The sequence below is a fragment of the Lipotes vexillifer genome, unplaced genomic scaffold, assembly GCF_000442215.2.
Source record: "Lipotes vexillifer unplaced genomic scaffold, Lipotes_vexillifer_v1.1 scaffold785, whole genome shotgun sequence".
NCBI lineage: Eukaryota > Metazoa > Chordata > Mammalia > Artiodactyla > Lipotidae > Lipotes > Lipotes vexillifer.
Genome location: NW_006791778.1, coordinates 1,428,677 through 1,452,423, shown reverse-complemented (window position 1 = coordinate 1,452,423; position 23,747 = coordinate 1,428,677). Strand labels below are relative to the sequence as shown.

The window sequence follows — 23,747 nt, the reverse complement described above, 5'->3', positions numbered from 1 at the left end:
TAGAGTTTAAAATAAAGACTCTTACAAGAGACAAGGAAGGACACTACATAATGATCAAGAGATCAATCCAAGAAGGTAATATAACAATTATAAATATATATGCACCCAACACAGGAGCAGCTCAATACATAAGGGAACTGCTAACAGCTATAAAAGAGGAAATTGACAGTAACACAATAATAGTGGGGGACTTTAGCACCTCACTTACACCAATGGATGGATCATCCAAAATGACAATAAATAAGAAAAGAGAAGTTTTAAAAGACATAATAGACCAGATAGATTTAATTGATAGTTATAGGACATTCCACCCAAAAACAGCAGATTACACTTCCTTCTCAAGTGCGCATGGAACATTCCCAGGATAGATCATATCTTGGGTCACAAATCAAGCCTCAGTAAATTTAAGAAAATTGAAATCATATCAAGCATCTTTTCTGACCAGAACGCTATGAGATGAGAAATGAATTACAGGGGGAAAAACGTGAAAAACACAAACACATGGAGGCTAAACAATACGTTACTGAATAACCAAGAGATCACTGAAGAAATCAAAGAGGAAATCAAAAAGAAGGAAGAGGGAAATTTATATATAAGCCTACCTCAAAAAAACAGAAAAATCTCAAATAAACAATCTAACCTTACTCCTAAAGGAACTAGAGAAAGAAGAACAAACAAAACGCAAAGTTAGCAGAAGGAAAGAAATCTTCAAGATCAGAGCAGAAATAAATGAAATAGAAACAAAGAAAACAATAGCAAAGGTCAATAAAACTAAAAGCTGGATCTTTGAGAAGATAAACAAGATTGATAAACCATTAGCCAGACTCATCAAGAAAAAGAGGGAGAGGACTCAAATCAATAAAATTAGAAATGGAAAAGGAGAAGTTACAACAGACACCGCAGAAATACAAAGCATCCTAAGAGACTACTACAAGCAACTCTATGCCAATAAAATGGACAAGCTGGAAGAAATGGACAAATTCTTAGAAAGGTATAACCTTCCAAGACTGAACCAGGAAGAAATAGAAAATATGAACAGACCAATCACAAGTAATGAAATTGAAACTGTGATTAAAAATCTTCCAACAGGGCTTCCCTGGTGGTGCAGTGGTTGAGACTCCGCCTGACGATGCAGGGGACATGGGTTCATGCCCCGGTCCGGGAAGATCCCATGTGCCGTGGAGCGGCTGGGCCCGTGAGCCATTGCCGAAAAAAAAATCTTCCAACAAACAAAAGTCCAGGACCAAATGGCTTCACAGGTGAATTGTATCAAACATTTAGAGAAGAGCCAACACCCATCCTTCTCAAACTCTTCCTAAAAATTGCAGAGGAAGGAACACTCCCAAACTCATTCTGTGAGGCCACCATCACCCTGATACCAAAACCAGACAAAGATACTACAAAAAAAAATTACACACCAATATCACTGATGAATATAGATGCAAAAATCCTCAACGAAATACTAGCAAACAGAATCCAACAACAAAATAAAAGGATCATACACCACGATCAAGTGGGATTTATCCCAGGGATGCAAGGATTCTTCAATATACGCAAATCAATCAGTGTGATACACCATATTAACAAATGTAAGGATAAAAACCATATGATCATCTCAATAAATGCAGAAACAGCTTTTGACAAAATTCAATGCCCATTTATGATAAAAACTCTCCAGAAAGTGGGCATAGAGGGAACCTACCTCAACATGATAAAGGCCATATACAACAAACTCACAGCAAACATCATTCTCAATGGTGAAAAACTGAAAGTATTTCCTCTAAAATCAGGAACAAGACAAGGATGTCCACTCTCACCATTATTATTCAACATAGTTTTGGAAATCCTAGCGATGGCAATCAGAGAAGAAAAAGAAATACAAATTGCAAAAGAAGTAAAACTGTCACTGTTTGCAGATGACATGATACTATACATAGAGAATCCTAAAGATGCCACCAGAAAACTACTAGAGCTAATCAATTAATTTGGTTAAGCTGAAGGATATGAAATTAATGCACAGAAATCTCTTGCATTCCTATACACAAATGATGAAAAATATGAAAGAGAAATTAAGGAAACACTCCCATTTACCATTGCAACACAAAGAATAAAATACCTAGGAATAAACCTACCTAGAGAGACAAAAGACCTGTATGCAGAAAACTATGACACTGATGAAAGAAATTAAAGATGATACCAACAGATGGAAAGATACACCATGTTCTTGGATTGGAAGAATCAATAATGTGAAAATGACTATACTACCCAAAGCAATCTACAGATTCAATACAATCCCTATCAAATTACCAATGGCATTTTTTACGAAACGAGAACAAATAATCTTAAAATTTGTATGGAGATACAAACAACCCAAATAGCCAAAGCAGTCTTGAGGGGAAAAAACGGAGCTGGAGGAACCACACTCCCTGGCTTCAGACTATACTACAAAGCTACAGTAATCAAGACAATATGGTACTGGCCAAATACAGAAATATAAATCAATGGAACAAAATAGAAAACCCAGAGATAAACCCATGCAGCTTTGATCAACTAATCTATGACACAGGAGGCAACGATATACAATGGAGAAAAGACAGTCTCTTCAATAAGTGGTTCTGGGAAAACTGGACAGCTACATGTAAAAGAATGAAATTAGAACACTCCCTAATGCCATATACAAAATAAACTCAAAATGGATTCTAGACACAAGTATAAGACCAGACACTATAAAACTCTTAGAGGAAAACATAGGAAGAACACTCTTTGACATAAATCACAGCAAGATCTCTTTTGATCCACCTCATAGAGTAATGGAAATAAAAACAAAAATAAACAAATGGGACCTAATGAAACTTCAAAGCTTTTGCACAGCAAAGGAAACTACAGACAAGACAAAAAGACAACCCTCAGAATGGGAGAATATATTTTCAAATGAATCAGTGGACAAAGGATTAATCTCCAAAATATATAAACAGCTCATGCAGCTCAATATCAAAGAAACAAACAACCCAATCCAAAAACGGGCAGAAGACCTAAATAGACATTTCTCCAAAGAAGACATACAGATGGCCAAGAAGTACATGAAAAGCTGCTCAACATCACTAATTATTAGAGAAATGCAAATCAAAACTACAATGAGGTATCACCTCACACCAGTTAGAATGGGCATCATCAGAAAATTTATAAACAACAAATGTTGGAAAGGGTGTGGAGAAAAGGGAACCCTGTTGCACTGTTGGTGGGAATGTAAATTAATACAGCCACTATGGAGAACAATACGGAGGTTCCTTAAAAAACTAAAAATAGAATTACCATATGATCCAGCAATCCCACTACTGGGTATATAACCAGAGAAAACCACAATTCAAAAAGACACATGCACCCCAACGTTCATTGCAGCACTATTTACAATAGCCAGGTCATGGAAGCAACCTAAATGCCCAACGAGAGACGAATGGATAAAGAAGTTGTGGTACATATATACAATGGAATATTACTCAGCCATAAAAAGGAATGAAACTGGGTCATTTTTTGAGACGTGGATGGATCTAGAGACTGTCATACAGAGTGAAGTAAGTCAGAAAGAGAAAAACAAATATCGTATATGAGTGCATGTATGTGGAACCTAGAAAAATGGTACAGATGAACCGGTTTTCAGGGCAGAAGTTGAGACACAGATATAGAGAATAAATGTATGGACACCAAGTGGGGAAAGCCTCGGGAGGGTGGGGATGGTGGTGTGCTGAATTGGGCAATTGGGATTGACATGTATACACTGATGTGTATAAAACTGTAGACTAATAAGAACCTGCTGTATAAAAAAAATGAATAAAATAAAATTAAAAAAAAAGAAAAGTGAATCAAAATAGATTTCACATATAGAAAATATTGATGGGCATTCACTGAATAAGTTGAAATATAGAACTAAGAAAAATCAACTATTAAGAATAATTATTTCAGGAGAGAACTTAAATGTTAAACCTTGACATTAAAAACGTTGCATATTTGAAAGTTACCAAGAGAGTAAAAACAGTTCTCATCCCCCACCAAAAAAAGTAACTATTTATGCTGACAGACGTTAACTAGACTTATTGTGGTAATCATTTCACAATGTATAAAAATATCAGATCATGTTGTGCACCTGAAACTAATGTTATATGTCAATTATACCTCAATTTGTAAAGTGACATGGAAGATAAGGGGCAAAGAAAAAAATGAAGAATGTTAATTTCTGCAGCTTTCATAGTAACAAATAAGCAATACTGTATTTTTTTTAAGTTTTAAAGACTGGCCTTTTTTTAAACCATAAAAGAAATATTTCAAAAAATAAAATACTCTGTGGTAGAAAATCTTATGACTATTTCAACAACTTTCAGTTTCACTTTAGGTTTCTTTTTTTCTGAGGTCAAGTAAAATTAAATCTAAATATCTATCAAGTAGCTCCCGTAGTATGGTTTTCTTATTAAATTGTCTATATGTCAGTTCTTACGTTTGTATGTATATAAAGGATCACTGGAAAGATGATCCATTTAATGTTAATAATGGTAATTTCTGGTTGGATGGGAGGGATTTTTATTTCCTTGGTACTATGCTTTTTTCTGCTTCACTTGAGTTTTCATAGTGAGATATATCATTCACAAAGTGTCATAATTATGGCTATTATGAGGTTTAGAAATAAGCCAAATTTTTTAAGGGAATGATGTCTTAAAAAGTAGTTTTCAAACAAGCTCTTACTGACCTTATAAAATAGAACAGTAATGGCAGGTAATAAAGTAGAACCTGAATACTATGAGGATCACTCTTCCCTAAATGAAGGTCTACTTTTTTTTTTTTTAATGACTAATGAAAAACAAGAACTTTTAAAACTTTCTTGCAACAAACTCAACTAAGAAGGTATTAAAAACACAGCACGTTTATTTAAACTGTTACTCTTCATAATGCATTGAATCTTATTACAGGTCAATATCTTCATTCTATTACCTTATTGGGTACATTCATTTGTGTTATATAAAACTTAATTTAAAATTAAAGAATTAAAAGTACAGCTAAGAACACAGTCATGATCTGCATGAGAGGATTCACCGTCATGCACCCTAGTCCCTAATGTGGTTATTTTTTCTGTTTCCTGGGCCTGTCGAGCTTAGACTTGTTTTCATTTCAGAGAAAATAAAGTAGCTCTGCTGAGCTCTACCCCGCGAGGGCCCAGCCGCTGCACTATCGGTGTGTGTTGACCCAGTGGTACCTGTCCACCCGGTGCCCAGCAGCAGGCCTGTGACCCTTAGGGATCTTATGCAATGCATGATAAGCATTTCCTAGGAGGCCCCTTCGGCCATCCCCCATATTGTTTTTGCGGGGGATATTGAACCAAGATTGAAAGGGCTGTTTCAAGTTTTCAACCTGGGGAGAAAAAAAGAAGAAAAAAGGAGCATGATGATTTTCTGTAAACTGATAAGCCACTTCTAAGGATTAAATATAAACCCATAACTCACAGGTTCAACTTTTCAAAAGCATAGGAAATACAAATGAATAGAAATCAAAGTAGATCATTATCTTTGGAAAATTGAGTTGCATTTTAGGGTGTGAAGTAAGTCACTTCATATCTTTTAAGAAAATTCTTTAGTCCAACCAAGAATTTTAAAAACAAAAAATTTAAAAATTTACTCAAATTAGTATATATTCCTGTGTTCTCTCCTACCTGATCCCCACCTCGCTCAACCCAAAACTAATCACAATCTCTGGGGTTGAGGTCTAGAAACATCCATCTTAAACATCTCAGATGACCAGTATAAATGTTTTGCAGACCATACTTTCAAAGGACATTGTTCTAAAAGAATATAGCGGGGGCTCCCCTGGTGGCGCAGTGGTTGGGAGTCCCCCTGCCAATGCAGGGGACGCGGGTTCATGCCCCGGTACGGGAGGATCCCACGTGCCGCGGAGCGGCTGGGCCCGTGGGCCGTGGCCGCTGAGCCTGCGCGTCCGGAGCCTGTGCTCCGCAACAGGAGGGGCCACAGTGGTGAGAGGCCCGCGTACTGCAAAAAAAAAAAAAAAGAATATAGCTGACTACAGATCTGATCCTTAGATTAAGATCTCTCTAAGTGTAAAAATAGAATTAAGGGCAAACATTTTACTACATAATTTTAAACTTCACATATAGAACTAAATATAAACTACATATATAGTTTAGAAAACTAGCTAGGGGGAAAAAGTTTTCCAGTAATATGACAAGGGGTTAAAATATTTCTAACCTTTGAAAAGCCTTTAATAACACATTAGGACCTCAAATGATAAATGGGTGAAGGAGAAAAAATTCATAAGACAGTAACTACAACACTTAGATACATGGAGTTTTTGTTTTAATGTTTAATTTAATTAATAAAAATGATATTTTTCAATGAGAATGCCCAATTTTAGGGAAAATGATAAACACTTTCACAGAGCTAGTAAGACTACAAACAAAGACATCTTTCTAGAAGGTACTTTGTCCTGTGTTAAGAACTCATAAAATATTCATACACAATGACCCAGTAATTATATGTCTGAGAATCAAATCTCTAGAAATAACTTAGAATTCTGACATCTCTGTAAAAAGTAGCTTTTTTAATATCACAACAATGTGAAAACAACCTAGATGTCTTCCAATAATACATTAGCTAAATAAATTATAAGGAAAGCAAATGATTTAAAATGTAAAATATTTAAATTGCTTTAACGTGTCAATACATAAGTGATTAAGAAAACAAATTTACATACATACAAAGGGTCAGAGATTCTCCCTAAATCAGTGCACACTCAGCCAAGTAGAGGGTATACAGAGAGAGAAGGAAGAAAAAAAGACAGAAAAGGTTTTGCCAGAATATTATTATTGTGATTTTAATCTTTATAATCTTTCCATATTTTCCAATTATTTGTTTCTTTGCTTTTACAGTGAGCATACTCTTTTTAGAATTAGAGTAGAAAAAAATGTACAGAGAAGAAATGGAGAACACTTTACCTGATAAATACTCTTTGGATTGCTGACTTTAGGAATTATCTGAGGTTCTTTGTTACAGCTTTCTTCATCAGAGGAAGTGCCAGAGGAGTAGTCTAACATGGCTCTATTAACAGCATCACTGATTTGCTGGGATAATTCCCATTCCTCCCATCTGTCTTTGAAAGAAGCAATTGTAAATGGATGATTTTTCTCACCATACCTAAGTGGGAAAGGAAAATAAAGCATTCATTAGGGATTCAAATTCTCACAGGTTTTATCTCTAATCTTTTCTGGAAACAACTCAGTAATTTACAAGAAGAGTTACTTTAAAAAAAAAGAAAACAAATTCTGAAAGCTTGGCCAAGATAGTGGAGTAGGAAGATCCTGAGCCTACCTCCTCTCATGGGCACACCAAGATTACAACTATTTAGAGAGCAGCTATTGATGAGAGACTGGAATCTAGCAGAAAAGATTTCTACAACTAAAGTTATAGAGAAGGAACCACAATGAGACCAGTAAGAGGGGCAGAGTCATGGTATAGGTCAGACCCATACCCCTGGGTGGGCAACACACAAGTGGGGGGCTAATTACAGTTGTAGAGGTTCTCCCGAAGAAGCAATGGGTCTGAGCCCCACATGGAGCTTCCCAGACCAGGGATCCTGTACCAGGAAGATAAGCCCCCAGAATGCTTAGCTTTGAATGCCAGTGGGGCTTATTTTGGGAAAGTCAAGAGGGCTGTGGGAAATAGAGATGCCACTCGTAAAGGGCCCACACAAAATCTCCAGGACCCAGGGAAGAAGCAGTAATTTGAAAGGAGCCTGGGTCAGACCCACCAGCTGATCTTGGAGAGCTTCCTGGAGAAGCAGGGGGCAACTTGAGCTCATCCTGGGGACACAGACACTAGCAGCAACAATTTTGGGGAGCTTGTTCTACCAAGTGGACATTCGTGCTGGCAAGCACCATTTTGAAATCCTTCTTCTAACTTATTAGCACCAGGACCCAGACCCGCCCATCAGCCCTTCAGCACCAGTGCTGAGATGCCTCAGGCCAAGCAACTAGCCGGGTGGGAATACAGCCCCATCTACTAGCAGGTACACGGCCTTAAGACCCCCTGAGCCCACAGCTGCCCCAGGATGCAGCACTGTCCAACAGAGGGCCCAGGGCCTGGCCCCACACACCAGTGCACCAGCACTAGCCCCAGGACCCACAGGGCCCTGCAGGCAGAGACCCCAGGACCCAGCTCTGCCTACCAGTGGGAAGGAATTGGCCCCAGGATACCCTGGACCCTGACCCCACCACCACGAAGGAGTCAGCACCAGCCCAGGGAGGAACCTCACCCACCAGTGGACATCCTCAAGACCCCTGGGCCCTGGCTTCCCAACCCACCCACCAGCAGGCTAACATCAGCTCCAAGATCACCTGGGCCCAGGCCCCACCTACCAACAGGCCAACACTAGGTCTGAGACACCTTGGGTCCCTCAGCCAGCCATTTGGGGATCCAGCCCCACCTACCAGCAAGCCAAAACAAGCTTTGGGACACCTCAGACCCTGTAGCCAGCTATGTCAGGGAGCTGCCCCACCCCCCAGCAGGCCTATACCAGCTAACTCTAGAACCCACAGGCCCTGCAGCCAGAAATTTCAGGACTCAGCTCTAGTGAGCCAGTGAGCCAACACTAGCCCCAGCACCCTCTCAACCAGAGCCCAACCCACTGGCAGGCCAACACCAGCTCCAGGACACCATGAACCCCTCGGCCAGCCACCTTGGGATCCAGCCCCATTCACCAATGGGCCAGCACCAACTCTGAGACACTCCCGAATGCACAACCAGTTGTATCAGGAACTGACCCCACCTACCAGCAGGCTGACACTAGAACTGGAAACCTCAGCCCCACAACCACTAAGGCCAGAACACAGCTCTGCCCATCAGTGAGCCAGCACTAGCCCTGGGACCCCCTTCCCCATGGTTCCACAGCCAGTTGCCTCATGACCCAACCCCACAACCAGCAGCTGGAAGCCTCCATCCATGGCAGGGCCTGGCAACCAACCAGATCGGGGACCAGCCCCACCTACTAGACCACCCACAGTAGTCAGTCCACCACAACATAAGGACCCACACAGCCCACATAGGGGGCACCCCTAGAGCATATAGTTCTGGTGACCAGAGGGGAGTGCACTGCTGGGATGCACAGGATGTGTCCTACAAAAGGCTACTTCTCCAAAGCCAGGAAATGTTATCAACCAACCAGATACATAGAAATAAAAACAAATTAGGCAAAATGAGGAAACAGAGGAACATGTTCCAAATGAAGGAACGGGATAAAACCCCAGAAGAATTAAGTGGAGAAAGGTAATCTACCCAATAAAGAGTTGAAGGTAATGATCATAAAGATGAACAAAGAACTTGGGAGAAGAATGTAGGTAAATAGTGAGAAGTTAAACAAAGTAGGGAAATAGTGAGAAGTTAAACAAAGAGTTAGAAGATACAGAGAAGAACAAAGCAGAACTGGAGAATTTCACTGAAGTGAAAATACACTAGAAGGAATTAACAGTAGATTAGATGATACAGAGGAACAGATCAGTGAGCTAGAAGACAGAGTAATAGAAATCACTGAAGCTGAAACAGAAAAAAAGAATAAAAAGAAATTAGAATACTTTAAGAGATCTCTGGAAAAACACCAGGGATCCTAGAAGGAGAAGAGAAAAAGGGTCAGAGAATATATGTGAAGACATAATAGCTGAAAACTTCCCTACCTGGCAGAGGAAACAGATATCCAGGTCCAGGAAACACAGAGAGCCTCAAACAGGATCAACCCAAGGAGGACCACACCAAGATACATTGTAATTAAAATGGCAAAGATAAAGAGAGGATATTAAAAGCAAGGAAAAAGCAACAGGTTGCATATAAGGGGACTCCCCACAAAGCTATCAGCTGACTTTCCAGCAGAAACTCTGCAGGTCAGAAGGGTGTGTTGCAGTATATTTAAAGTGATGAAATGAAAAACCTATGGCCAAGAATATTCTACTTGGCAAGGCTTACCCTCAGATTTGAAAGAGAGATCAAAAGTTTTACAGATAAGCAAAAGCTAAAAGAGTCCAGCATCACCAAAGCAGCTTTGCAAGAAATGTTAAAAGGGGCTTCACTAAGCAAAAAAGAAAAACCACAACTAGAAACATGAAAATTACGAAAGGAAAAAGCTCATTGGTAAAGGCAAAATATACAATAAAGGCAGTAAGATCAACCACATACAAAGCTAATAGGAAGGTTAAAAGACAAAAGTAGTAAAATTGCCTAGATCTGCAATAAGTACTTAAGGGATACACAAAACAATTAGATGGAAAATATGATGTTAAAAAACAGTAATCATGAGGTGGGGAGGAGTAAAAATGCAGAGTTGTTAAAATGCATTTAAAATTAAGAGATGAGCAACTTAAATAATCACATATATAGATTGCTATATATAAACCTCATGGTAACCAAAAATTATAATCCATAATAGATACACAAAAAACAGAAAGAAATTTGAACATAACACTAAAGATAGTCATCAAATAACAAGGGAAGAGAGAAAAGAAGAAAGGAACAAAATAACTACAAAAACAACACCAAAACAATTAATAAACTGGCTGTAAGTACATATCAATCAATAAGTATGTTAAATGTAACTGGAATAAACGTTCTAATCAAAAGATATAGAGTGACTGAAGATACAAAAAAAATACTCATATATATGCTGTCTATAAGAAACTCACTACATATCTAAAGACACACATACACTGAAAGTGAGAGGACAGGAAAAGGTATACTATGTAAATAGAAATGAAAAGAAAGCCAGGGTAGCAATACTTACACCAGACAAAGTAGGCTCTAAGACAAAGTAGACTTTAAAACAAAAAACTGTAACAAGAGACAAAGAAGGACATTACATAATGATCAAGGGATCAATCCAAGAAGAAGGTATAAAAATTGTAAATATATATGCACCCAACATAGGAGCACCTAAATATGTAAAGTTAATATTAACAGAGATAAAGGGACAACTTGACAGTAACACAATAATAGTAGGGGACTTTAACTCCCCACTTATATCAATGGACAGATCATCCAGACAGAAAATCAAGAGGGAAACACTAGCCTTAAATGACACCGTAGACCAAATGGCCCTAACAGATATCTACAGGGCATTCCATCCAAAAGCAGCAGAATACACATTCTTTTCAAGTGTACATGGAACATTCTCCAGGACAAATCACATGCTAGGCCACAAATCAATTCTCAGTACATTTAAGAAGACTGAAATCATATTGAGCATCTTTTCTGACCACAGTGCTACAAAACTAGAAATCACTATAAGAAAACTGAAAAAAAAACCCCACAAACATGTAAAGGCTAAACAATATAAACTAAACAACCAATGGATCACTGAAGAAATCAAAGAGGAAATCAAAAAGTACCTGGAGACAAATGAAAACAAAAACACAATGATCCAAAAATCTATGAGATGCAGCAAAAGTAGTTCTAAGAGGGAAGTTTATAGTGATACAAGCCTACCTTGGGAAACAAAAGTCTCAAACTGCCTAACCTTACATCAAAAGAAACTAGAAGAAGACAAATAAAGTCCAAAGTTGGTCGAAGGAAAGAAATTATAAATATCAGAGCAGAAATGGAGACAAAAAACAAACAAAAAAATAGATCAATGAAACTAAGAGGTGGTTCTTTGAAAAGATAAACAAAATTGATAAACCTTTAGCCAGACTCATCAAGAGAAAAAGAGAGGGCCCAAATCAATAAAATCAGAAATTAAAAAAGAAGTTACAAACAATAAAAAGATCACAAGAGATTACTATGAATAACCATATGCAAATAAAATGGACAACCTAGAAGAAATGGACAAATTCCTAGAACTGTACAATCTCCCAAGACTGAACCAGGCTGAAATAGAAAACATGAACAGACCAATTACCAGTAATGAAATTGAATTAATAATGGAAAAAAAAGAAACTCCCAACAAACAAAATTCTAGGACCAGACAGCTTTACAGGTGAGTTCTAGCAAACATTTAGAGAAGAGTGAACACCTATCCTTCTCAAACTCTTCCAAAAAATTGCAGAGGAAGGAACACTTCCAAACTCATTCTATGAGGCCACATCACCCTGATACCAAAACCAGACAAAGATATCACAGAAAAAAATTACAGGTCAGTATCGTTGATGAACATAGATGCAAAAATCCTCAACAAAATATTAGCAAATCAAATCCAACAATACATTAAAAGGATCATACAACATGTCAAGTGGGATTTATCCCAGGAATGCAAGGATGGTTCAATAACCACAAATCAATGCAATACATCACAGTAACAAGTTGAATAAAAGATCCTATTATCATCTCAATAGATGCACAAAAATCTTTCGACACTATTCAACATTTATTTATAATAAAAACTCTCCACAAAGTGGGTATAGAGGGAACATCTCTCAACATAACAAAGGCCATATATGGTAAGTCCACAGCTAACATCATACTCATCATAAAAAGCTGACAGCATTTTCTCTAAGATCAGAACAAGACAAAGATACTGACTCTCACCTCTTTCATTCAACATAGTATTCAAAACTCTAGACACAGCAATATGACAAGAAAAAGAAAAGGAATCCAAATTGGAAAGGAAGAAGTAAAACTGTCACTGTTTGCAGGTGACATGATAGTATACATAGAAAATCCTAAAGACACCACTGGAAAACAATTTGGTAAAATTGCAGAATATAAAACTAGTACACAGAAATTTGTTGCAGAAATCTGTTACATTTCTACACACTAACAATGAACTATCAGAAAGAAATTAAGAAAACAATCTCATTTACCATCACATCAAAAAGAATAAAATACCTAAGAATAAGTCTAACTAAGGAGGTAAAAAGACCTGTACTCAGAAATTTATAAAACACTGATGAAAGAAACTGAAGACAAAAACAGATGGAAAGACATACCATGTTCATGGATTGGAAGAATTAATATTGTTAAAATAACCATAATACCCAAGGCGATCTACAGATTCAGTGCCAACCCTATCAAAATACTAATGGCATTTTTCACAGAACTATAGCAAATAATTCTAAGATTTGTATGAAAACACAAAAGACCCCAAATAGCCAAAGCAATGTTGAGAAAGAACAGAGCTGGAGGTATCAATCTCCTGCACTTCAGCCTATACTACAAAACTCTGGTAATCAAAACAGTATGACACTGGCACAAAAATAGACATATAGATCAGTGGAAGAGAATAGAGAGCCCAGAAATAAACCCATGCACCTATGGTTAATTAATCTATGACAGAGAGGCAAGAATATACAATAGGGAAAAGAAAGTCTCTTCAATAAATGGTGCTGGGACAACAGGGCAGTTACAAGTAGACAATGAAATTATAACAGTTTCTCACACATATAAACAATAAACTCAAAATGGATTAAAGACCTATATGTAAGACTGCAAACCATATAAACTTCTAGATGAAAACACAGGCAGAAACCTAATATAAATTGTAGTAATATTTTTTTGAATCTGTCTCCTAAGGCAAAGAAAACAAAAACAAAAATAAACAAATGGGACCCAATTACACTTAAAAGCTTTTGCACAGCAAAGGAAACCATCAAGAAAGCAAAAAGATAACCTACTGAATGGAAGAAAATATTTGCAAATAACATAACTGACAAGGGATTAATATCCACAATATACAACTCAATATGAAAAAACAACAACAACAAACAAACAACCCAGTCAAAAAATGGACAGATAGGATTGGTTCAAGATGGCAGAGTAGAAGGACACGCTCTCACTCCCTCTTTCAAGAGCACCAGAATCACAACTAAGTGCTGAACAATCATCAACAGGAAGACGCTGGAACTCACCAAAAAAGATACCCCACATTCAAAGACAAAGGAGAAGCCACAGTGACATGGTAAGAGGGGCGCAATCACAATAAAATTAAATCCCATAACTACTGGGTGGGTGACTCACAAACTGAAGAACACTTATACCACAGAAGTCCACCCACGTGAGTGAAGGTTGTGAGCCCCATGTCAGGCTTCCCAACCTGGGCATCAGGCAATGGGAGGAGGAATTCCTAAAGAATCAGATTTTGAAGGCTAGAGGGATTTGACTGCAGGACTTCAACAGGACTGGGGGAAACAGAGACTCCACTCTTGGAGGGCACACAGAAAGTACTGTGTGCATCAGGACCCAGGAGAAGGAGCAGTGACCCCATAGGAGACTGAACAAGACCTACCTGCTAGTGTTGGAGGGTCTCCTGCAGAGGCGGGGGGTGTCTGTGTCTCACTGTGAGGACAAGGACACTGTCAGCAGAAGTTCTAGGAAGTACTCCTTGGTGTGAGCCCTCCAGAGTCTGCCATTAGCCTCACCAAAGGGCCCAGGTAGGCTCCAGTGCTGGGGCACCTCAGGCCAAACACCCAACAGGAAGGAAACCCAGCCCCACCCATCAGCAGACAAGCAGATTAAAGTTTTACTGAGCTCTGCCCACCAGAGAGACACCCAGCTCTACCCACCACTAGTCCCTTCCATCAGGAAACTTGCACAAGCCTCTTAGCCTCATCCACCAGAGGGCAGACAGCACAAGCATGAAGAACTACAATCCTGCAGCCTGTGGAACAAAAACCACAATCACAGAAAGATAGACAAGATGAAAAGGCAGAGGGCTATGTACCAGATGAAGGAACAAGATAAAACCCCAGAAAAACAACTAAATGAAGTGGAGATAGGCAACATTCCAGAAAAAGAATTCAGAATAATGATAGTGAAGATAATCCAGGACCTCAAAAAAAGAATGGAGGCAAAGATCAAGAAGATGCAAGAAATGTTTAACAAAGACCTAGAAGAATTAAAGAACACACAAAAAGAGAGGACCAATACAATAACTGAAAAGAAAAATACACTAGAAAGAATCAATAGCAGAATAATTGAGGCAGAAGAACGGATAAGTGACCTGGAAGACAGAATGGTGAAATTCACTGCTGTGGAACAAAATAAAGAAAAAAGAATGAAAAGAAAAGAAGACAGCCTAAGAGACCTCTGGGACAACATTAAACGCAAAAACATTGGCATTATAGGGATCCCAGAAGGAGAAGAGAGAGAAAGAACCCTAGAAAATATTTGAAGAGATTATAGTCGAAAACTTCCCGAACATGGGAAGGGAAATAGTCACCCAAGTCCAGGAAGCACAGAGAGTGCCATACAGAATAAACCCAAGGAGAAACATGCCGAGGCACATAGTAATCAAATTGGCAAAAACTGAAGACAAAGAAAAGTTAACAAAAGCACCAAGGAAAAAAGGACAAATAACATACAAGGGAACTCCCATAAGGTTAACAGCTGATTTCTCAGCAGAAACTGTACAAGCCAGAAGGGAGTGGCATGATACACTTAAAGTGATGAAAGCGAAGAACCTACAACCAAGATTACTCTACCTGGCAAGGATCTCATTCAGATTCTATGGAGAAATCAAAAGCTTTACAGACAAGCAAAACCTAAGAGAATTCAGCACCACCAAACTAGCTCTACAACAAATGCTAAAGGAACTTCTCTAAGCGGGAAACAAAAGACAAGAAAAGGACCTACAAGAACAAACCCAAAACAATTAAGAAAATGGTCATAAGAACATACATATCAATAATTACCTTAAACATGAATGGATTAAATGCTCCAACCAAAAGACACAGGCTTGCTGAATGGATACAAAAACAAGACCCATATATATGCTGTCTACAAGAGACCCACCTCAGACCCTAGGGACACATACAGACTGAAAGTGAGGGGATGGAAAAAGATATTCCATGCAAATGGAAATCAAAAGAAAGCTGGAGTAGCAATACTCATATCAGATAAAATAAACTTTAAAATAAAGAATGTTACAAGAGACAAGGAAGGACACTACATAACGATCAAGGGATCAATCCAAGAAGAAGATAACAATTATAAATATATATGCACCCAACATAGGACCACTTCAATGCATAAGGCAACTGCTATCAGCTCTAAAAGAGGAAATCAACAGTAACACAATAATATTGGGAGACTTTAACAACTCACTTACATCAGTGGACAGATCACCCAAAAAGAAAATTAATAAGGAAACACAAACTTTAAATGACACAATAGACCAGATAGATTTAATTGATATTTATAGGACATTCCATCCAAAAACTGCAGATTACACTTTCTTCTCAAGTGTGCACAGAACATTCTCCAGGATAGATCACATCTTGGGTCACAAATCAAGCCTCAGTAAATTTAAGAAAATTGAAATCATATCAAGCATCTTTTCTGATCACAACACTATGAGATTAGAAATCAATTACAGGGAACAAAACATAAAACACACACACACGGAGGCTAAACACTACGTTACTAAATAGCCAAGAGGTCACTGAAGAAATCAAAGAAGAAATTTAAAAATACCTAGAAACAAATGAAAGTGAAAACATGATGATTCAAAACCTATGGGATGCAGCAAAAGGAATTCTAAGAGGGAAGTTTATAGCAATACAATTCTACCTCAAGAAACAACAAACAACTCAAATACACAATCTAACATTACACCTAAAGGAACTAGAGAAAGTAGAACAAAAACTCTAATGTTATGGGCTTCCCTGGTGGCTCAGTGGTTGAGGGTCCGCCTGCTGATGCATGGGACACAGGTTCGTGCCCCGGTCCAGGAAGATCCCACATGCTGCGGAGCAGCTGGACCCGTGAGCCATGGCTGCTGATCCTGCAGGTCTGGAGCCTGTGCTCCACAGCAAAAATCTCAAATAAACAATCTAACCTTACACCAAAAAAAAAAAAAAAAAAAAAAAAAAAAAAAAACTAATGTTAGTAGAAGGAAAGAAATCATAAATATCAGAGCAGAAAAAAATGAAAAAGAGACAAGGAAAGCAATAACAAAGGTCAATAATACTAAAAGCTGGTTCTTTGAGAAGGTAAACAAGATTGATAAACCATTAGCCAGACTCATCAAGAAAAAGAGGGAGAGGACTCAAATCAATAAAATTAGAAATGAAAAAGGAGAAGTTACAACAGACACCACAGAAATACAAAGCATCCTAAGAGACTACTACAAGCAACTCTATGCCAATAAAATGGACAAGCTGGAAGAAATGGACAAATTCTTAGAAAGGTATAACCTTCCAAGACTGAACCAGGAAGAAATAGAAAATATGAACAGACCAATCACAAGTAATGAAATTGAAACTGTGATTAAAAATCTCCCAACAAACAAAAGTACACAACCAGATGGCTTTACAGGTGAATCTATCAAACATTTAGAGAGGAGCTAACACCCATCCTTCCCAAACTCTTCCAAAAATTGCAGAGGAAGGAACACTCCCAAACTCATTCTGTGACACCACCATCACCCTGATACCAAAACCAGACAAAGGTACTACAAAAAACGAAAATTACAGACCAATATCACTGAGGAATATAGATGCAAAAATCCTCAACAAGGGCTTCCCTGGTGGCGCAGTGCTTGAGAGTCCGCCTGCCGATGCAGGAGACGCAGGTTCGTGCCCCGTTTCGGGAAGATCCCACATGCCGCGGAGCGGCTGGGCCCGTGAGCCATGGCCGCTGAGCCTGCGCGTCCGGAGCCTGTGCTCCGCAAATGGGAGAGGCCACAACAGTGAGAGGCCCACATAACGCAAGAAAAAAAAAAAAAAAAAAGTAAAAATCCTCAACAAAATACTAGCAAACAGAATCCAACAACACATTAAAAGGATCATACACCACGATCAAGTGGGATTTATCCCAGGGATGCAAGGATGCTTCAATATATGCAAATCAATCAATGTGATACACCACATTAAAAAACTGAAGAAGAAAAACCATATGATCATCTCAATAGATGCAGAAAAAGCTTTTGACAAAATTCAACACCTATTTATCATAAAATCTCTCCAGAAAGTGGGCAGAGGGAACCTACCTCAACATAATAAAAGCCATATATGACAAACCCACAGCAAACATCATTCTCAATGGTGGAAAACTGAAGGCATTTCCTCTAAAATCAGGAACAAGACAAGGAGGTCCACTCTCACCACTATTATTCAACATAAAGTCCTAGCCACGGCAATCAGAGAATACAAATTGCAAAAGAAGTAAAACTGTCACTGTTTGCAGATGACATGATACTATACATAGAGAATCCTAAAGATGCCACCAGAAAACTACTAGAGCCAATCAATTAATTTGGTGAAGTTGAAGGATACAAAATTAATGCACAGAAATCTCTTGCATTCCTATACACTAATGATGAAAAATCTGAAAGAGAAATTAAGGAAACACTCCCATTTACTATTGCAACAAAAAGAATAAAATACCTAGGAATAAACCTACCTAGGGAGATAAAAGACCTGTATGCAGAAAACTATGACACTGATGAAAGAAATTAAAGATGATACCAAAAGATGGAAAGATATACCATGTTCTTGGATTGGAAGAATCAATATTGTGAAAATGACTATACTACCCAAAGCAATCTACAGATCCAATGCAATCCCTATCATATTACCAATGGCATTTTTTACAGAAGTAGAACCAAAAACCTTACAATTTGTATGGAGACACAAAAGACCCCGAATAGCCAAAGCAGTCTTGAGGGAAAAAAACAGAGCTGGAGGAATCAGACTCCCTGACTTCAGACTATACTATGAAGCTACAGTAATCAAGACAATATGGTACTGGCACAAAAACAGAAATATAGATCAATGGAAGAAGATAGAAAGCCCAGAGATAAGCCCACGCACTAATCTATGACAAAGGAGGCGAGGATATACAATGTAGAAAAGACAGTCTCTTCAGTAAGTGGTTCTGGGTAAACTGGACAGCTACATGTAAAAGAATGAAATTAGAACACTCCCTAACACCAAACACAAAAATAAACTCAAAATGGTTTAGAGACCTAAATGTAAGATGGGATAATATAAAACTCTTAGAGGAAAACTTAAGAACACTCTTTGACATAAATCACAGCAAGATCTTTTTTGATCCACCTCCTAGAGTAATGGAAATAAAAACAAAAATAAACAAATGGGACCTAATGAAACTTCAAAGCTTTTGCACAGCAAAGGAAACTACAAACAAGACAAAAAGACAACCCTCAGAATGGGAGAAAATATTTGCAAACGAATCAACAGACAAAGGATTAATCTCCAATATATATAAACAGCTCATGCAGCTCAATATTAAAAAACAAACAACCCAATCTAAAAATGGGCAGAAGACCTAAATAGACATTTCTCCAAAGAAGACATACAGATGGCCAAGAAGCACATGAAAAGCTGCTCAACATCACTAATTATTAGAAAAATGCAAATCAAAACTACAATGAGGTGTCACCTCACACCAGTTAGAATGGCCATCATCAAAAAATTTACAAACAATAAATGATGGATAGGGTGTGGAGAAAAGGGAACCCTCTTGCACTGTGGGTGGGAATGTAAATTGATACAGCCACTATGGAGAACAATATGGAGGTCCCTTAAAAAACTAAAAATAGAATTACCATATGACCCAGCAATCCCACTGCTGGACATATACCCAGAGAAAACCATAATTCAAAAAGACACATGCACCCCAATGTTCGTTGCAGCACTATTTACAATAGCCAGGACATGGAAGCAACCTAAATGCCCATCAACACATGAATGGATAAAGAAGGTGTGGTAGATGTATACAATGGAATATTACTCAGCCATGAAAATGAAATTGAGTCATTTGCAGAGACGTGGATGGATCTAGAGACTGTCATACAGAGTGAAGTAAGTCAGAAAGAGAAAAACAAATATCACATATTAACGCATATATGCGGAACCTAGAAAAATGGTACAGATGAACCAGTTTGAACCAGTTTGCAGGGCAGAAATTGAGACACAGATGTAGAAAACAAACATATGGACACCAAGGGGGGACAGTGGTGGGGGGCAGTGGTGGTGTGATGAATTGGGAGATTGGGATTGACATATATACACTAATAAGTACAAAATGGATAACTAATAAGAACCTGCTGTATAAAAAAATATATAAAATAAAATTCAAAAAAATGTGCAGAAGACCTGAATAGACATTTTTCCAAAGAAATGGACATACAAATGGCTAACAGGCACATAAAGAGATGCTCAACATCTTACATTATTAGAGAAATGCAAATCAAAACAATGAGACATCACCTCACACCTGTCAGTATGGCTATCATCAAAATGTCTACAAATACCAAATGTTGGCGAGAAAATGGAGAAAATGGGACCCTTGTACACTATCAGTGGGAATGTAAATTGGTGCAGCCACTATGGAAAACAGTATGGATGTTTCTCAAATTAAAAGTAGGATTACCATATGACCCAGCAATATATATCCTAGGTATATATCCAGAAAAAAAAACACTCCTGGGTACATATCCAGAAAATTCGAAAAGATGCATGCACCCCAATGTTCATGGCAGCACTATTTACAGTAGCTAAGACATGGAAGCTACCCAAGTGTCCATCAACAGATGAATGGATAAAGAAGATGTGGCATATATATATACAACTGAGTACTACTCAGCCATAAAAAAGAATGAAATTCTGCCATTTGCAGCAACATGGATGGACCTTGAGAGTATTATGCTTAGTGAAGTAAGTCAGACAGAGAAAGTCAAATACTCTACTATATCATTTATATGTGGGATCTAAAAAGTAAAACATATGTATATAGTAAAACAGAAACAGACTCAGCAGACATAGAAAACAAACTAGTGGTTACCAGCGGGAAAAGGGAAGTGGGGAGGGGAAAGATAGTGATAGGTACAAACTACTATGTATAAAATAAATAAGCTACAAGGATATAGTACAGCACAGGGAATATAGCCAATGTTTTATAATAAATTTAAATGGGGTATAATCTGTAAAAACTTTGAATTACTATGTTGTATACCTGAAACTAATATAATTTTGTAAATCAACTATACTTCAATTTAAAAAAAAACAAATTGAAATGGCTTGACAGCAAAGCACATTGAGAGACATTATGACCTTCAGCTACTAATACTATTGTAATTGGCAGGGGTCGAGGATTCTATAAAAGCTTTCTAGGAATTAACTAAGATAAAGTCAGACTACTTTCTTTTGATTCAACTGATGGACTGAATTGCTGATGGTAAATAACTCCTCTTCCCCCTTGATACTGCCTATAATACTTGGACACTATAATCTACAGTTGGCAATATGATGCAGTGATTAAAGTCAAATTTCAAATACTATGCAAAAATCTTTGTGCTTCTTACTCCATCCACCCTAATTGGGAAGTCTGTGTTGTCTGATATAGTTTGCATCTAGTCTTAGCCACCCTGTGCCCTCCCTGCTAATCCAGGGCTTTGGAGCATCACCTTTCACAAAGGTGCATAGAGCTGACTAAATACCCTAAGATTTCCAAGGGTCACAGAGCACACAAACTAACTCCAATGAGATTACTCACCTACAGCACACTTCAAAGGGATCTACCCATATGGTCATCTCCTTTGGAAGTCCCAGGTGAGAAAAATCCACATTACTTTCAGCACAAGCCCTTTCTAGAATAGGATCTTTATTCTGATTATTGTTTATCCTGATACACCTTTAAAAACAAGGAAAGGGAAACAAAGACGTGGTGACAGGTACTTTAGCTGGAGAATCATGTTGTAGGCAAGAAACTCCAATACACACAAGCTCCCACCTCACTCCCATCTTTCCTCAACTCCTTGGCCACCCTTCAGTTTTACAGCAAGAGTAAAATACCGACTTTTTACACAGCAACTCAGAACATGGATTCCATTACTAAGTCACACCAAAGGTTCACTGTATAATCTTCAGGGTAAACACAAGTTAGAAATTGTTTAATCTACCTCACATAAAGAGGTTTGCTCTATAGTTTTTGACTTGTACTATCATCTACCACATCTTCTTTTTTCAAGTCCAAAGGAAATAAATTTGAGCCCATAAAATTTTCATTACTTAAAGGCTGCCAACAAAATCATTGCAGGTGGTTACTGCTGACTTCTTACCTCCCTTTGCCATGCATATCAACTCTCACCTGAAGGCTTGCCCTTTAGAAGGGTGATCAGAGTGCCAATGACTTCTGTAGGTTTCAAACAAGATCGTCATCAACTTTTCTGCAAAGTCTTCTATCTGTTGTTTACTCAATTTATCATGTTTTTTTGCTAAGCTTGTGACAAAGAAGACTGTGGTTGCTATTTCATCTCTCATGATTCAAGAAGAGTCGACAAGTAGGTCTGCAGCCATTGAAAGGAGGCAAGAAGAAATTAAACAGAAACAAGGGTCTAACTTATTATCAACATGTAATTGCCATTTGGAAACTTTATATACCTTAAATTTAAAACAGAAGTCACTTGTTAGTCTTTAATGAACTAAAAAAAAAAGCACATCAATACTATCAATCAACAAAACAGCCAGGAACACCAATTCCTCAACTAACCTTTAATGATTTTCAAATCATTTGAATGATTTTCAAAGAAAAAAACATCTTTTAAATACTGTAATACACTTAAACAAATGAATCACTATGCAAATTAAATTTTTTAAAAGTTTGGACGTGGGACAGTAAATTACTCCAAGTACCAGTGTTGAAAACCTAGTTACAGAGAGCAAAAACATTTCAGGATACAGTAGTTCCTAAAATGTGGCTCTCAGGTTGTACACTTTAAGTAAAAGTTAAGATTAATCAAATATATATTACACTTGCCAGCAAAAGCTCTTTAGCCAACAGAAAGTGGGCCAGAGTTAGAAGACACTCTCATCACACTTGTTTTGTCAGTTTTAGGCTGCAGTTTATATAAACCTGGGCCCCCAAACCTGATAGGTGTTAGCCTTACACAGGTGCTGTCCTTTAGGATAATTGACGGCTTTTTCCAGGTCCCCATCAGATTGCTGCTTGGCATATGCAGAGTGGGTTCCTTACTTAAAGTGTTTAAAGATCTTCAAATTGGATTTCTATCTTCTATTTTGCTCTTAAAGTCTTATCTTTTATGACATTGATTAAGAATCAAGCCTTCTCCTTCCATACCCTAAGAGCCTACATTCCAATATTTTTGTCTCTCATAACCATCAACATATTAAAGAAGTTTGTCTTGGATCTATTCTGAAACTAAAGACAACTCTCTTTGAATAGTCATTATATTGACTACACACATTTTTCACTAAAATGTTTATTTGTAAAATAAGTGGACAAGACCTCAAATTTATCTAGTCTCACTAGCTCCCAAAGCATAGGTCACTGATCACCTGATTTGGACCCACTGAGCTGCTTGTTAAAAATGCAGATTCCAGGACCTTATCCCAGATCCACTGAATCAATACTTCTGAAGGCATACCTGGGAATCAGTATTTAACAAGTTCCCTCTGGTGATTCTTATACTCACTAAATTTAAGAACCACAACACCTGGCATATGTCTTTAACACCCATCATAAGTGGTCATTCAGGTTCTCTGTCACTGAAAAAGGATTCATTCTCTTACAAGGAAGCCCATTTCTTTTCTAAAAAGTTCCAAATGCCAGGAGGTCCTTCCTCTCCTTGAGAAACTACATCCAACTCTTTGATTCTCTATATTTGCAGCCTAATTTTTTCCCTCTGGAACCATACAGATTGTATCTAATCCTCCACCACATGAAGACACTTCAAATACTAGCTATTCAGCATCCCTTGAGACTCCTCTTTGGGGGCGGTGGCTAACTTTTCTTAGC

At 37.9% G+C, this 23,747-nt stretch overlaps 1 protein-coding gene across 1 annotated transcript in view; it reads right to left on the bottom strand.

The window, feature by feature from the left end:
• BTG4 (BTG anti-proliferation factor 4) overlaps window positions 1-22,281 on the bottom strand; it is a 47,266-nt gene extending 24,985 nt beyond the window's left edge. Inside the window, exons 1-4 of the mRNA XM_007464666.1 lie at window positions 22,080-22,281; window positions 21,486-21,623; window positions 6,992-7,190; window positions 5,243-5,397 (exon numbers count right to left, since the gene is read on the bottom strand). Coding sequence (XP_007464728.1) covers window positions 5,243-5,397; window positions 6,992-7,190; window positions 21,486-21,623; window positions 22,080-22,252 — 665 coding nt within the window. The 5' untranslated portion in view covers window positions 22,253-22,281. The remainder of the gene's footprint in view (window positions 1-5,242; window positions 5,398-6,991; window positions 7,191-21,485; window positions 21,624-22,079) is intronic.
• Window positions 22,282-23,747: the final 1,466 nt, after the last annotated feature.